The sequence below is a fragment of the Mchenga conophoros genome, linkage group LG2 (genome assembly GCF_057382185.1).
Source record: "Mchenga conophoros isolate Kocher_MC1m ecotype Shallow Benthic linkage group LG2, M_conophoros_male_GT1.1, whole genome shotgun sequence".
Lineage (NCBI taxonomy): Eukaryota > Metazoa > Chordata > Actinopteri > Cichliformes > Cichlidae > Mchenga > Mchenga conophoros.
This window is the reverse complement of record NC_140527.1, coordinates 10993371-11010879: the sequence shown is the minus strand read 5'-3', so window position 1 is coordinate 11010879 and position 17509 is coordinate 10993371. Positions and strand designations below refer to the sequence as shown.

The 17509-nt window shown below is 40.6% G+C and overlaps 1 protein-coding gene across 2 annotated transcripts; it reads right to left on the bottom strand.

Moving 5' to 3' along the window:
- Positions 1-10395: 10395 nt before the first annotated feature.
- ltc4s (leukotriene C4 synthase) lies at positions 10396-15525 on the bottom strand. 2 transcript variants are annotated; one of them, XM_085286302.1, is made up of 5 exons: positions 15319-15523; positions 11892-11991; positions 11621-11691; positions 11442-11523; positions 10396-10676 (listed from the first exon to the last, which is right to left on the bottom strand). In XM_085286302.1, exons 1-5 carry the CDS (start codon positions 15374-15376, stop codon positions 10535-10537), a joined length of 453 nt encoding a protein of 150 aa, XP_085142428.1. In that variant the 5' UTR covers positions 15377-15523; the 3' UTR covers positions 10396-10534. The 2 variants fall into 2 exon arrangements, with proteins under 2 accessions (XP_085142428.1, XP_085142436.1); XM_085286310.1 differs by lacking the exon at positions 11442-11523 and having other exon boundaries at positions 11557-11691; positions 15319-15525.
- Positions 15526-17509: the final 1984 nt, after the last annotated feature.

The following is a 17509-nucleotide window of genomic DNA, read 5'->3' as shown; positions in this document are numbered from 1 at the left end:
ATTTTGGTTCACGAGCTGCAGAGTTTCACGCAGAAAGGTGTCAGATAAAAGTAAATATTTAGTTAGTCACGGTAAATTAATGTAGCGCAAATAACTTTTTTATTGTATTTAATCTTTGCAATGGTGTTAAGTTATAAACGTTATCTGCTGCCAGAGAAACCTAGATTAGTTAGAAAGGTTTTTTATCAGAAGTCATCTTGATAAGTTAAATAAAGACAATATAATATCAAACATCTTTTTACCATTCATCCACTATTTTGGTATCTGTCCAAATACCAAGCAAATACAGGGCCAGTATTTCAGATACCAATAGAATACCAGTAATTTTACTCTACAACGGAAGGTGTAGGGGAGAGCAGTGTGTCATGATTCATAAATCATCATCCATTTGAAAATTCTGAATACAATCTAAAGACCAGTGCCATTTTTTTTATTTCCTTTTAGCTTATCGTGTATATTGAACTTTTTTTTTTTTTTTTAGAAAGAGATGGAATGTAAATGTGCCTCCTTTGAATAACTTTAAGTCAACTTATGATGTTTAAATGTGCCACAGGCTATAAAATAGACAGAGAAGAGCAGGAATGATCAGTGGGACTGAATCAGTCTGTGGAGAAGGAGCTCTGCTGCTTCTGTGGAGTGGTGCAGCTGAGACTGGTTCTTCATAATGACCTCCTGAGTCCTGACTTTCACTGACTGCTTCAGATTCTGACCAGCCTTGTGCGTTAGCCTGTCCAGCCTTCTGACATCTGTGTTACACAGAAAATTTGAGATGTACGAAGTGAACGACAAAGAAGATGGGACTAGCTAATGAGGGTGGGGGCGTGGCCTGCTCGGCTTCACCTCAGCTGAAGTGGACCTCTGCACTGTTTGCACTGATGATGTCACAAAGTCCTTCCTTTACCTACAGTCTGTGGTTAAGCTGTGTCCAGATGACTGCAGATACAGTAGTATCTTCTGCAGGCCCTTGTAGTCATTAACAAGGAGACTTTCCCTACTCGTCCATGTCAACTACTGTCATCTTATTGTCAGCTGCAGCAATAGTGTCAATACTGTCATTGCTCTGACCCGCAGCTGAGCTTTCAGGGTGGTGTCTGCTTGAATTACAGCATTTCTATCAGCTGATGTCATGGTCAAGGGTGTGTGTGTGTGTGTGTGTGTGTGTGAGAGGTATGTAAATGCTAAGTCTGACTCTCTTTAGGGTTTAGGAAGATGATGTTATTGGTGTGATCAGGAAAAACTTCTCAGATCATTCACAGTTATTCAAAATAAAAATATATAACCAGCATAGTGCATGCTACTTACACAATGCTTTATTGTTCCACACTGACATATGTTTTTACTTATGAGTTTATCACTGAGATATGAGATAAACATAGGAGAAGAAAACAGTGAGCAATGCTAGCTAATTTTAGCTTAGAAATCAAATATCAATAACTTCACTAAACAAGCACAACCCAGGTGCGACACGAGGACAAAAACCAACACTCACATGTCTTCATACAGGGTTTAAACAGAGACAACATTACAGTACAAGCTAAGGTTAGTCAGCTGGTCTAACTCAGCAGTCTCCAACCTTCTTTGCGCCACGGGCTGGTTTATGTCCGTCAATAGTTTCACAGACAGGCCTTTAAGGTGTCACAGATAAATACAACAAAATAAAACCAGACACATGGGAAAAAACCCAGGAAAACCGGTTAACAATAAAAACGATTAAGAAAAATAACTATAAAAACTGATTAAAACCCCGAAAACCATAAATTTCACACCCGAGCTCAACTCTCGCGGCCTGGTACCAAACGACTCATGGACTGGTACTGGGGTTGGGGGCCGCTGGTCTAACTAGTTCTATATTAGCAAGCACTAGCATGCCTGCTAACACAGACAAATGGCAGTCTGTGTCATTTTAAATGGCTGGTTTTAGTGGATACAATCAAATACCAACTTATCCAAACTCGCTGCCCTGATATGAGAACTTATTAATCCTGGAAGCTGATAAATTACATCATCAGTTAGTATTATTATAGCCATCAGACTAGCATAGAAAAATACAGCTAGTGGGCTAAGTATAACTTGATTGCAAGCTTTATCACTAGCAAAATCATATCAGAGAGGTAATGCTAGTTGGCTAATTTTCCAAATTACCTCACCCATTTTCTTGATAATGACACAAATGAGGACTAGTTCTAACTATTTTAACTAGGTAAACACATTTAAAGTAGAGACAGTCATTCACTTAAACTGCTAGTAAATATTTTTGAAATTCTTTATCAGCTAGTGGTGCAAAATAATTATCAGTATAATTGCGCAGCATAACTAAGTTGCAGCTAGCTGCCTGACCATGTCGCTTGCTAACATTATAGCTACAAAAATCACATCTGAATGGGAATGCTAGTTAGCTAGCTTTCCAAATTCCTTTTTCCAACTAACACAACACTAAATTTTGTATAATGTGTTTATTTTAGTCATCAAAGCAAATAAGACCATATATTTGGTGGTAACCTGGTCTACAGGAGTGGATGTATTTCTGTTAGAGATTACAAAAAGCCTAAATTCAGAGAGTCAGCGGCTGTTTGGCTGGATGAGGTTTTTGGGGTTTAACTGCAGCTCGGCAGTGAAACCCTGCTCCTGTTTTATGACCATTATACGAGCAAAACGCAAAGCTTGTAAAGCTCTGAAACTCACTTAGGACATGTGCCAGCTGTGTGTTTCTGTTAAAACACTCTTGAGCTTTAAATGTGACCAAAGAGAATCCCATTTTAATAATTACAGGTTTTGATATCATACTTTATGGGTCCTTGAACTTGTGGGCCATCTTTTTCTCCAGATATCAGAAAAAGAAAAAGTCCTCAGCACCAACTCTAAGAACATATCCTGAATATAATGAAATCAAAAAATAACAGTAAGTTTCCAGTGTTCCCTTATTTCCTCATGTCCTCCTTTATCTTCTGAACTTCCTGAGTCATTCTTGTTCAACTCAAACACGTGAAACACGTGAAGTCAGTGATTCAGAACATGGCAGGGAAAAAGACAATAACACAATCAGGTCTGGATGTGTGAATGTGCGAGTGAATGATTGTCTGTCCTTGTGTGTTAGCCCTGCGACAGACTGGCGACCTGTCCAGGGTGTACCGCGCCTCTCGCCCTATGACAGCTGGGATTGGCTCCAGCACCCCCCGCGACCCTGAAAAGGATAAGCGGTAGCGAAGGATGGACGAATGGACAAGTAGGGCTGTAACTATAGATTATTTCAGTAATCAAGTAATCTATCGATTATTCCATCGATTAATCTAGTAAACGGATAAAAAATACTTTTGTCTTATTAATGAGCAATCATAAACCTTCAAAAGAGAAAAAACACAGGTCTTTCACAATAAACGACTCATTGGATTCTGTTTTTTCCGTGGAGCTTTACTGCAGATTCTTCTGCCATGTAAGACAAATGGCGGTGGATGGAGCAGCTACAAATTTCACTTTTCTAGTTGTCGGAGTTTGTTGATCAGGTGCTTTGATGAAGGACTCCCGCAGCTTTTTCCCAATAAAGTGTTTTAATGTTGATCACAGGAACAGAGCTGCTGTTTGTTTTCACTCTGCCTGACCTCACTCTTTGCCCTTTGTGGTGTGTAAATAGACTCCGCCTCTATGTTAAAAGGTGCCAGCGTCATCATCACTGCTGCTGTTGTGTTAGGTGTTTTTGTTTCAGTATTTTTGTTTTAAACTGAGAGCTGTGTGGCCTTATTGTTATCTGAGTTTTTATTCACACGCTGCTCCTAAATACATTTGTACTGCAGGTCTGTTTTTAGTCATAAACGTGTCTGAAGCACTCCCATTTACATCATTTAACACATCGCCATGCTGCAGAGCTGTGCATTAAACAAATCATTGAAGTCAAGAATTTGTGTCAAATCAAATTATTTGAATTACTCAATGAATAGTTGCAGCTCTAGAAACAACATTAGCGAGCAAGCTAGCTATGATTAGCTCTGTCAGTAAGTAAACTAATGTTAGCTAATGCTAGCCAGCAAAATATCTATTTTTATGTAATGAAGCCAACCAGGCTGGGGACCTTAGGTGGTCAACATCAGCAGGACATTCAGGACATGATGGGATCATTTGGTCGTCAACATCCCGTTCGTCCCTGAGGTGTCTTTTTATCTGGCTAACGTTAGCAAACTCTATATAAGTTGTCTCAGGTAGCAAAATACTTTCTGGAGATGGTCGGCAAATACATGTAAATTCTGGATCTGGTAACTTAAATTGACATTTTTAAATTTCTCTTTCAGCTAATGTTTTGACTTTCTGAAACAAGATCACTGAATTGATGCAGTGTAGCTGCTTTTTTCCTAAATTGTTGTTAGCACAATCATACCTGAGTGTAATCGTACGCTATCGTGACACCTTTTTTTAATTTCGGCCCTCTTTATAGAAAATTTTTACTTTTTATGGTGAACTGAAGTTTTTCTATGACCTTATTCAAAGTCACTGACAAAATCAGGATTCTCATGGCAGGGCTGTGTTAAATAAAGATACGTTTTTAAAATAATTTTGTTTGCCTACATCTTAAAATGCCAGTAGGTAGACACCTGGACACACGGTTAATCTAATCCGGCTCAGATTAACAGCCTCACTAACTATGATCTCAGCCAATCAGCATTAAGCTCTTAATAGAATCACTAGAAACAGGAAGCTCAGATGATGCTGCTGAAAACAAATGACAGGACCTGTTTAACAGATCTTTATAATCTCACATCCACAGGAAGCAGGCAAAGTTAACTAACTCACTGATTTACATGACAAGAAGCTGGTTAATGATAGGCTCAGGTCACTCTGGTTGTGTGACGTCTTTACGGTGGCTTTTAATAACAACCTTCTTAAATGAGTCATCACCACATGTCTGAGTATACTTTAAGATCAAATCGACCACTTTTAGAAGTTGTTTGTTTCTTTTTGTGGTCCATAGGTGTCTTTGTCCATTTTTTTTCCATAACCAGTTCCCCTCTCTTATGTGACCACATACAGATGCACCAGTGTCACATGGCTCCACCCGTGATGGGTGGTCAAATGTAGTTTAACTCGAGTCCCTCAACTTCTGACACTAGAACCTGACCCTTTAGGCTCTGAGCACGTTCAAGTAAAAAGCAGGTTTTGTGCGTCATGTGACTATGAGTGACTCACAGGGAACACAAAAATATAACAATAAATAACATCAGAGATTAATGCTGCAGAAACTCATTAATATGGTGATTTAGTGCACAGAGCAATAAACATGTTAATTCAAAAAAGTGCGCTCAAACTGGATCCATTTAAACATTCAAGCCTTCTGTCCGACAACCTGGTAAAGGAGACGTGGAAATCGCTTCAGGTTGTCTGCAGATCAAACTGAAATAATGTTATTGACTGATCATGTTTTCTGTAAGACTCAGAGACAAGTTCAACAGCATTCTGTCCATCACAGATGAATAGGTGCGCAGAGACACACAGTCTGTGCTGCTGTCTTGGTGATGTTTGTAAGGTGTGGCTTAACAAGCCTCGCATTTAAACTGTATTTAAAACGTGTTTTATGCTTCAGATATTAAAAAACTGTGATATCTTCCCTAAACGTAACAAAGTCTCTTTACTTAACGTTTGTTGTTTGTTTATGTGGAAGCTCAGTGGAAGCCAACTCAGGAGTTTAGCAGCTGTGCAACATTTTCCAGCTCCTCCTGAAGCTTTTCCAGACTGAGGAGGGACAAGTCAGGACCTCAGGTATCGTTTACCTGTTGGTAAACTCATAATCAGAGGTCACAGAGAGGCATGAAATTATTTTTACGTTGTTAGATGTGATTGTGAGCCTTTCTCAGACACCGGGTCTTAGAAATGTGTTTCGCTGGTGTTCAGGTGTTTGATGGCGAGCGATGGAGGCAGTCTGCGGTGCTGTCTCTGATGGGCGGAGCCTGAGAAGATGGCGCAGAGTGAAGCAGCTGTTGTTGGATGGAAAGTTATCCTGACGCTGAGAACAACAACTGCTGCTCCGCCGTCTGCCAAAGAGACGACGACACGCTAAAAATACACACAGGGCCGCATTCCACACATGAACCAGCGCACGCGCACTTGTGTGTGTGTGTGTGTGTGTGTGTGATAATGTACAGGCTGTACAGACCTGGCTGCACCTCCTAATATAAACTCGAGCAGAGCTGCTCTATAAATAGTCTTCAGTTCTTTGTGGTGCAGATTACAGTTCGGCGTGAGAAAATTCAAACAACCTGAGTGACAACTTACTCACAATCCACCTCTGACCCACAGACATGTGAAAAACTAAGACAAAAGTCATTTAATAACTAGTGACTGATAGTTGCAACCTATCACCTTACAACTCTATGTAAATCCCTCCTGAAACGAGGGCAGAAATGGCTCCACGCGGGTAGAAGAGAGGTAAAAGTCAACACAGTGGGGGCTAAATATAGATCACGGTCATAGACTGCATATAAATGGATTGATGTTGTCACCATGATGCCACCCACTGTTTAGGGGCTGTTCATTTTGAAGACTCGACTTAGCATTTTGACTGCTGCCTAACCTACAGACTGTATGGGAGCATCAAACAGACACACATACCTGATGATTTAACGCTCAGTAGAATCTAAATAAAGTCCCAAAACTGGAGCTCAGACTGCTTTGATGGTCTCTTAGTTTAATTAATCTCACAGCAGCCAGATTATTGGTCAGATAATTCCATTAAAAAAGGCTCCAACAGCACAAACACGGTCCAGAGCTCCAGGTCAGGGACTCCAATTAGCTGAGGTGAAGACTAGCAGACAGCTAGCAGCTACAGCTGCCTGTCAGTAAAAGAGGCTGTCGGAAAGAAAACATTCACACCTGTCCAGGTGTTATAAAAGTTTAAATTATCCATAGAGACCAGAACAGTTGTTCTATCGGGCTGTAAACAGGTGTATGTCTGCTGTGAAGTCAGATATTTTAACGTGGGAGTCTGTGGGGACTGACTCACTGCTGGAGCCCCTGCTGGACGTTAGAGGAACTGCAGCTGTTGGTGCCTCAGCTTCATTTTCTTTTACCCTGCAGCTTGATGGCAGGTCTGAGTGTTACTGGTCAGGGCTCCTCTCAGCCTCCAGGTTGTAACTTGGTTCTCTCGTTTGGTGGATGTAAACAGCAGATAGAAAATAGTTCCTACATGAAAGTAAGAGATTTCGGTGTATTTTAACCAAGAGATGATTTTTATAGAGAGACATTACTGGTTTGATTAGCGTAACTTTCAGCTGATGGGAGATGCTTGTCTAGCAGACACTGAGCAGTTTACACCGACATGGATAAACAGCAGTGTGCTCCAGAGGAAAAATATCTACATCAGACTTCAGGACAAACACAAAACTATGTAAGATGTCCTCCTTTTTGTTGTTGGAGGCTTCTGAGAACTTCTTAAAGCTTTAATTAGAGCTGTTTTGTTCTGAAGGCAGCGTTCATATCACACTGCTCGACGTGACTCGGCTCTCCTCAGGCCGCTGGTCAGATGATCGGATTTTTCCAAATAAACACAAACTGCGGACGCACACAAGAAAGATTTGATCTCCAACAGCCGGTCACTTCACAGTTTACAGGCTTATATCAGTTTCTGCTGCCTGGGGTTTTTACAAATAGACTACACTTGTGATACAAAGTAGTTTTGATTTTAAAGATGAATCCTCATAAACCAACAAAGACGCCTTTATCCTCCACAAACACAGATCTCACTGTTTTACCTTATAAATGTTACCTGAAGATCAAAGGCTGCAGGATTATCTTTGAATTATAAAACGTACATTTTTTTCGTAGGGCAGCAGAGTTTAATGAATGTATCGATCTCAGTATAAACCTCATGTCACAGATCTAATGCTGTTACACTTCTGGCTTTCATGACAGACGAGTCAGGCTGAAAACCAGCAGAGGGGTTTTACCCCTGTCTCCATAGACACTTATGCTTTAGGAGCCCCCACCCCTCTACACCCGATGGCAGCTGTGCTGGTGCGGTCCATGTTTTTTTATAGGTAGTAAGTGGAAATATCAGCCTGCGCCTGGATCACATTAACGGCCTGACTCGCTGGTTTAATTAACCGCACATTAACTGTAGAGATCTCAGCAGGAGCAGAGTTATGCTGGTTTTAATGTTTAAAGATGCTGCAGAAGCAAATAAAAGCACGGAAATAATCAAGATGTCACCTGAAGCTTCTTTTTAGCTTCTGATAAACCTGAATGCGTTTTTGTGCAAAAGGACTGTGGGTTTCATGTCCACTTGTCCCTGAGGAACAATTACAGCAAAGAAAAAAAAAAGGTTTCAGTGCTCATACTGAAGACACACCTCAAATGTGGTAGAAATTTTGAACATTTTTACTTTTTAAGAACTGCTTATTCTGAAATCCTCCATATTGTTTCATTTATGTTTTTTAGAGGTGAGGCTGCGATGGTTTGAACTTGTGCTGAGGAGGCAGCATGGACATGTTGGACAAAGGATGATGAAGATCAGAGATGGGCTGTAACGCGTTACTGTAATCCGATTACTTTTTTCAAGTAACGAGTAAAGTAAGGGATTACTATTGCAAAAACGGTAATTAGATTACCGTTACTTTCCCATAGGAACGCTGTGTTACTGCGTTACTAAAACCTTGATTTTTTGCGAGAATGTCTCATGACAATGACGTTAGCAAGTGCGACGTTTGTGACAACAGCTGTGTGCAGATCAACAATGGATCACATATCGATTGTGGGAGAGAGTATGAGCGTGCAGCATTTAAAGCGTGGAAGTACTAACCTTACTTTGAGTTTGATTCCATAAAAAGTGACAAAAACTTTAGCGTCCGTTGTGCGTGGGAAGAAAACTTTTTACAGCGAAAAAAACCCCCCTAAACTTCCAAGCAAGCAGTGCGCTACGACGTAATGGGAAACTCAGAGAAACTCGTGGATTCTTCCACTGACCACTGCGGCACACCTGCACCAGGATAAACCTCCGCCTACCCTACTCCTGCTTTACAGGTGAAAATAGAGCAAAAGGACCGCTGAGTCTTTGACTTTATTTTCTGCTGTGTTTTACTTGCATCTATTTGAAAGACTGAGTGTAAACACAAAAAAAAATTTATTTTATGTGCAGAAAATAGGTTTAAATATTAAACAAATTTCTTCCAGTCAGTGAATGTTGCATATAATTAAATGTTTGCATGATGCATAAAGTTAAGATTAAAACTAACAAAACAAGTTTTAAAAAGAGACTTTTCCATTTGATTACATTTTGTATGATGGATTATGCAGAAAAAGTAGAATTGGGCTGAAAGATCTATCGCTTTATCACCTATTCAGGTTGTAAATCGTGTTTTTAAAAAGTAACTAATTAATTACTTTTGAAAATAAGTAATCAGTAAAGTAACGGGATTACTTTTTGGGGGAAGTAATCAGTAATTAGTTACTGATTACTTTTTTCAAGTAACTTGACCAACACTAATGAAGATGGAGCTCCCAGGCAGGAGGAAAAGGGGAAGACCTCGGAGAAGATTCATGGATGTAGTGAAGGAGGACCAGCAGAGGGGCTGGTTTCTATTTTAATCATCTCAGGACTCCTCAGCTTTACCTGCTGTTAGGCTCAACAAAAGTCCATCGTATTAATTTAAGGTTAAAAATAAGCACTATAGATTTGAGGTATGAAAAAGAGTTTTATAGTGAATTTAGAACTTGTTTTTAAACACATTTTTATTTAAATATTAAAACAAATTAAAAAAATTATTTGTATGTTGATTGACTTAAAATCTGTTTTTCTCAAAATGATCAAGTTATTCTTCATCTTCAGTGTTTATTACCCAGAGCCTCTATAAATGAAATGCTGCCACCTTGTGGCCAAAAACAGGAACGTGAGGACTGAAATGTGCTTTATAAAAAGGTCATATTTAATAACATGAAGTTAAAAAGGGCCAGTATGTGGGGGTGGGGGTGGAGCATTAGAAGAAAAAGAAAAAAACTTTATGAATATTTATCAAAACAGTTAATTGTTATTTATTGTCAAAAGCATTGTTTCAGTTTGCTGGCTTTTGTTTGCCTTCCACTAAAATTCTGTTGTTAAATCAGTTCAACCATAAATGGAAATTGTAGGGGAGGTTCCTCTTTCTGTAAACAGCGTTTCCTCCTTGGTGTGCTGTGTAAATATGACTGAAGATGTCCTGAAAGCACATTTATTAATTATAGATGCAAAACGAAAGAGTTTAAGTTTTAAATATTGACTACCCCCTTATATCCACTATAACAAGAACAGGGCTTTAGCATGCAACGCTTTAAATTGTAGTTAAGTATTTTTACACCGTGGTGTCTGTCGTTTGAAATGAAGAAACTTTGAGGTCAAAGTCGGGGTGTGGTGCCCTCTGCTGGTGATCAACAGAAACTGACAGATGCAGATACATCATCTCTCTTTATTCCCTACTTTCAGGTTGATAACAGAATATTTAACGAACTGTATGAGAAATACAGAGATGAAGATCAGAGTAGAAGACAACCTCTCCTCCCTTTTGTCACTTCTTATCCTCCTCGGTCAAAACAGCCCGAAGATGGAGCAAAGTTCCTGCAGCAGGTCCATGTTCAGGTAAACTCGGCAGATTGTGAGGAAAATGCCAACAGCCGAGAACCCGATGAGAATCCAGAGAATCTGAGCGCAGAAGTAAAGTGGAGCCAGACTGAAAGAGACCAGAGGCATGAACAGTGTTGAGTCAGTTTACCTGTTACACACCTGCACAGGCAGAACTACTCACAGTAAGTCATTTACAGGAGGCAGAAAGCTCTGTTCCACCTGGTTGAATGAACATTTTAGATTTTAACTAGTGACTATTTTCTAAAAGTGTTAGCATTTTGACCACAGCCAAAAGAGGCCACATACAGATACTACAGGAATCAGCCTGTAAACATTTTCATTTCTTGCTGTAAAGTTAGACATTTTTACATGAGTCTATGCGCGAGCCTCTAGTGGACATTAGAGGAAGTGCAGAATTTAGTTTAAAAAAAATACAAGCTTTGAAAAAACCAACATGACGAGGCATTCAGGGGACAGTCTGGATCTAAACAATCGCAGTCAAAATAAATAACCTTAGCTTGGTGATTTTGTACTCTTGTCCTGTTTGCATAGCTCAAAATTTTGATAGTTGCCGTTTGTCAGACTGATATATAATTTCCCTAGAGATTAATATAGTATGCCGATTCTGATGATGTCACACAGTTGGACATTTTTAACTCAGCGTTTAACTTCACTGTGAACATTTAAAATTCAATAACCCTGAGAGATCCCATCCTTCAGAGGGTATGAAAGCCAGAGCAGGAACTTTCCATAAAGTAAAACTCACATTTCATATGGGAGTTCCTGCAGTGCAAACGTTAGCATCAGTATAAGAATGATTTTAAACAGCGAGTGTATTTATTGTAATTGTAGGGGTTCTCATAGCTCTCACCGTCCCTGTGCAGACTCAGAATATCCTCTAAAGTAATTGAACCGTCCATATAAATAAAGCAAACCGCAGACTGAAGACAGACCTGAAACACACAGACACACCTTTAAATGTTTACCTTTTCAGGTCGTAAAGCGTACGTGTTAATGCTGCAGCAGCCTCTGTGGCTTCTGTCGCCTCACCTTGGCTGAAGAATACTCCAGATAGCCACAGCACGGTGATGAAGATGGGGAAGTACTCTGAGCAGTTTGCTCTAAACACAAAGGACAACAAAACTAACCGAAACTAAGTGGTAAAACACTACACACCACAGCCTCCAGGGGGCACCAGAGGCATCCCTTTCATTCTTACCAATTTATCAGGTAAAATTTCGTCCCTCCAAAATTGAAGGGTCCCCACAGGATTTTAGTAATACAAGTACATGCATAGACAAACAGACACAAAGGGGCTCACTGAGCTCTGAAGACCCTCTCAAATTCTGGTGGTCCAGTGGTGGCAGGTGGAGACACTGAATACTTCCTCCTGGCATAAATTACCTGGAGAGAGAAATAGGCTAAAAACATAAAGAACACATTTTAGTGCACATTACACTTTAATTACATGAACATTGTTATTTTTTTTCAAATGTTAAATAAAAGATGGCTTCATGAGCTGTCCTTCACACAGCTTCTGCTACACAGACCAAAGTACACACCACGCTGCTCATCTATGCAAATTTTATTTATAAAAGCTAAATAAATAAATAAAGTGGAAGCACGAATGCAGTGAGGGCTGTGAACGCCAGGTGTCACATGTACAGATAGTGTTAAAAATACTCTGTTAAAGTACTGACTCAACTCCTTAACTCAAAGTAAAGAGTAGCGACTCTAAAATGTAGTCTTGAAAGTAGTTCTTTGGAGGACGTTTCTACCAGCTATGTGTGTGCAGAGCTAACTCAACCTTGTGCTATATTAATGTAATAAAATATTAGATTAACAAACGTGGCCTACATTTTAATTCTCATAAATATTCAACTTGAATCAGATCAGCAGAACATGAACAGAGAAAGAGGAAAATTTAAAAACAAAAAAATATTTTCCCTTGCCTACATTGTAGAGGGTGACTTTGGCCCTAAACAGAAAGTGTACAGTCAGGGGTTAAAGTGGATTCAGCAGGTTAAGGAACCCTAAAAATTGGACACACCAATCTGTAATGGCTCAGCGTGGGGGGAAATCCTAAGTCACAATTTCTATTGAGAGCTGCAGTAGATTTTCTTAATGTACAAGCTGTGATCAGCTGTTTTAAATCCATCACAGTACAGCAAAGTAACCCATTTAACCCCTGCACTAACCTGCAGATGATTTTCATGCAGCTTTTAAATAACAGTCAGTAAAACATAATGTCACATGTACAGACCCAATATGCAATTTAAAAACACGATGACTATGCGTATATACTTTAAATTGCCAGTGAATCAAATACCACTGAGCAGTCTTTAATTTAAGCCCTGTCCTTCTCCATCTCTGCATTATTCTCTCCCTGTGAAATAAGCAGCTGGCCTTTAGCTGCCATACACTGACAGTGCAGGGCTACCTCCATGCTGAAGTACCTTATGGACATCTGCAGTCGGCTAACTGCAGCCCCTGATTTTGCACTTGCTCATCTCTTTTAACCCTCTACTGCATGACTTTTTAATTTTGGGGGAAAAATAATATTTCTCCCTATTTTGGGGGAGCTTTAGGGTCCCTAATAATAATATATCAATCATAAAATTTGACAACCTGCTCCCCCCCCAAACAGATATTGGTTTGTTGCTTAAAGGCAACACGGGTAGTAAAATGCCAAGTTATTCTATAATAAGTTGTATTAGTACAACAAGGATGAACAAACAAATAAACAATGTAAACATTTCACAAAACAATAAAACACCAAAATACATCCAACATTTGACCCTAACCCCATGCACATGCGTGCGCACACACACACACACGTTGTGTTTCCATCACTTTTGGGGACATTACATTAATTTAATGGAGACTTAACCTGACTCTACCCATCACAAGTCCCTGCCTGAACCTTACCCTAACCCTGACTCAAGCCTTCGTAGGCGAGACCTCAATGTGAGTGTGTAAACAAATTTGTGTCCCCACAACAATAAGTAATACATGACCACATACACTGACACCCACACATTGTTATGGCAGGGATCAGGCCCACACAATGTGCTTACACATGGCCCACATATCGCAATGAATAACGGCCCTTTGGTGGCCCAGACCTGGTTTGCCAGAGGTAATCCACACATGGGCCAGCACAAGGCCAGTTTCATACACCCTGGTCGTCCTGTGCTGGCCAATGTGTGGATTACCTCTGGCAAACCTGATCTAGGCCACCAAAGGGCCGTTATTCATTGTGATATGTGGGCCATCTGTAGGTGGTGTGCAGCCACGGGCCAGTTGTAGACACACTGCTGGCCCTGTGCTGGCCCAGAACGGTTTCAGCTCTGGCCCCAGATGTCAGCATAATGTGTACCTTAATCAAGCCATGCAATAACAACAACATGTGCCAGAACATGCAAAACAGTGCAAAAGTAACATGCCGAAACTCTGTTCAGACAGTGAATGGACTGATTTTTATGTAGCGCTTTTCTACTCTCCCAGATTACGCAAAGTGCCGGCTTGATACCAGATCCTGGCCAGACCTGCTTGCTATGTAGGCACTAACACACACACAGTTACTTTACCAACTGACCCCTGAGCGCCTAAGTGTCCCTCAAACCTCATTCAGGGATCCACTCCTCTACTTCACTGTCACTCCCTGAATGCTCACTGTCCTCACTTTCTGAGGACAGAAAGTGCACACTCCCTTGGTTTCCTTGCATAAAAAGTTTTTGCATCCATGTCCTGTAATTATGAGTAGATTGTAAAGTAAAAAATATTGACTATGATCACATAAATGCACACAAACACATCTCTACACACATATCCAAATGCATTATATTGCCTGGAAAAAAAAAAAAAAAATTGGGCTAACTGCGCAGTGTTGCCTTGAGGCAACGAATGAAAATGAGCAGTTTTACAGTATAAATAAATTTTAAAAAGTAGAACAAACAATCAAATATGCTTCTTAACATATTCATGCACATACAAGTATTTTTAATATACATTTATTTCACTATAAACATGTAAAATTGTGATCTTTATCTTGCCTCCTAATGGAGATGTCTCTCATGTAGTGCAGCTTGCAGAAAGGAGCCCTTCCCCCCCTTCCCCAATCAAAGTCACACCACCTTCAACTCACACATTTTATTGGAAAGAGATGTGCCTGGTAGCATTGTTTGGGGGGGAAAAAGTTGTTGTTTTTTTTGAAGGGCCACCGTAAGGCATGAAAATGTGGTTTGTTGCCTCAGGGCAACGCTATGCAGTAGAGGGTTAATGCCACACCCTCAAGTACAGATATCCGGAAATTTTACTTTAGTAAAGTAACGAAGTACAAATACTTCGTTACTTCCCACCTCTGGTGTACGCTGACATGCAAACACAGGAATTCAAACTGCTTTAAATACCACAAACATAAAACACGTGTAAACAGAATTCAGGAAATAAAAAGGCGTAAAACAGTAACCGAGCTATAGTGGAAAAGAAAAAGATTCAAGCATCATGACCGGTTAAATCACCGTGTTTAACTTTTTTGTGCATTTATAATTTTAAAACTGACGAGGTCTGAAGACGGCCTCGACTATGAAAACAGCACCAGCTGAGCCGTTTCTCGAGTCTGCAGGCTGGAACAATTTAAAACGGTCATAAACATACAAAACGATGTAAAACTAAACAGGAAGGAGAAAACAACGTTTAGAATGATCATTTAATCCCAGTAAGAAGTCGTGTCACAAAAAGCTTACCTTGCTCCAGGACGCCCAGCAGTGTCACGGCGCCGAGCCCGACCAGCTCCTCCATCATTTACAGAGTCAGACAGGTGAGACCGACACACACCTGGTCTGCGAGGACAGGTGTAATGCCAAGTAGTTCGTCTCGATAGAATTTATCTGCGTCGGGAGCGCGCACTGGGCAGGGAGAGCGGACCCAGTCGACTCCGCCTCCATTCCAACCACACCAGACCTGGAAGTAGCGACGTTTTACTTTAGTGAACAGGTGAGTGTCGTTACATTACAGTTCAGTTTGTGGGTTACAAGAGAGGGAGGGATTATTTTGGGCTTGACTCCATCTTTGTGTTTCAGATTTGCATCTTCGAGCATCCACAGCAGACTCAACATATTCATGTTCTCATCTATAAATGCAGACACTGTTTACTGACATCAGGTTTCTTATTTCATTCCACACTGCCAGAATTATTTACACATCTTTAAGATTATGATTAGTTACTGCTCTTGATCTTTACCTTTTTAAGTCCCCCCCACACACACACACACGGTTGTAACAGACTGACCCTGCCACAGTCGGTTCCCTGTGTCCAAATCATGGAGAAACAGTGTCCACCATTCTTGATTTTTAACTCAAACGCTTCTTATGGCTTCTTAATTTTGGAGGTTTTAGCAGTTTTGATTCCCAGTTAGCTACACAATTGGAAGTAAAATGTCATCTCTGAACAGATGGCTATGGAAAATATTTTACAGTTCATCTTTAAAAGGGACAATGTCTCTTTTGTATCATTTACAAAAACAAAAACACCAACATTTGATTTTGTTACAGCCTTAACATTTCCCTTTTAACAGTTTAAATGAACTGTAGTCATTAGCTGCAGTAATAAGTATTTTCACAGGGCATTTGTTTTTTTCTACAGATGACCTGACCAACCTCTGTCACTAAAAAGAGAAAAAACAAAAAGACAAAAACAAAAAAGAAAACTCATGACACTGATGACAGCTGGGTAAACTTAAAACTGTTGTCAGGCGGTTACAAGAAATCCCTGGAAATTCAAGGCTGACCCTTTAAAAAAACAAAAACAAAAACAAAAAACCCAAAACAAACAAAAGGAAAAAAAACAGATTCAGTGTGACAGGTGTGTCCGCGATGGTTCCACCAGCTCTGTGTGGAAAGCGCAGCTTTCTGCTGTTGGTACATCAAAGAGTAATGCCACAAATTGGCTGGAAGTAGGTGACAAGCAAGGAGTTTAAATAAAAGTCTAATTATTTCATATTTAAGTAAACATAACCTAACCAAGAAAAAGATGATCAAAAGGTTGATGTCAGGTGGAGTGGAAGAGCAGTTCATCTGGGCCAGTTTTTAATAGCCTGCAAGACACAAGTGACCTGCATTAGCTAACACTCGACCCCCCCCCCCCCCCCCCCCCCCTTCATAAAAATCAATATCACTTCCTGACGATACATTCTCCGGCTCTGATAATATAGACAGTAAACTGCTCAAAGTTGCAGCCAAGTTTGTGTCCCTTCCTATATGTCACATATTTAATAGATCTTTGGCATGCAGCTTATTTCCGTTGCAGTGGAAAGAATCGAAAATAATTCCCAATAATTCCCATATTTTTTGGGAACGCAGGCATCTGTTTAAAGCAAATGGATTTAATTTTAACAAGTCAGGGGTGAAACTGTTCACCTCCAACTTGTTTTATTCCATACGTCATCCATCTGTGCTTGGTGCCAAGGCTGAGATAAACGAGGAGTTATCTCATAAAGAGGAACAAACAGTACTCCAAGAACAGACAAAGCCCAGCAGAAACCTTGAGGAGGAGCTCCATCTGCCCCCACCCGGGAAGAGCCTCAGAAAGGAGAGACATCTGAGGCAAGAAGAGGGGTCCCTATTTGCCTCCAACTCTCTCAACAACACCAACGACCAGGACCAGGGACCACGATCTTCCCCAGTCCCCCAAACCCCTGACAGGCCATCACCCCCATCACCCCCCCTCCCTTTCTCCCTCCTCCCCACATGATGGAGCGGGTCAATGCTGGGCTCAGATCTACCCCCCGGCCCAATCCCTTTTTGTCCCCCATAAACCCCCCACCAGAGCAGCCAAAGGTTCACCATCGAGCCCCGCCCTCAACAGAGCAATCGAAGTCACATTGCCCAGCCTCGCCCCCCTTAGTTCCTCCTTACCACCTTCATGCTCTGTCTCCG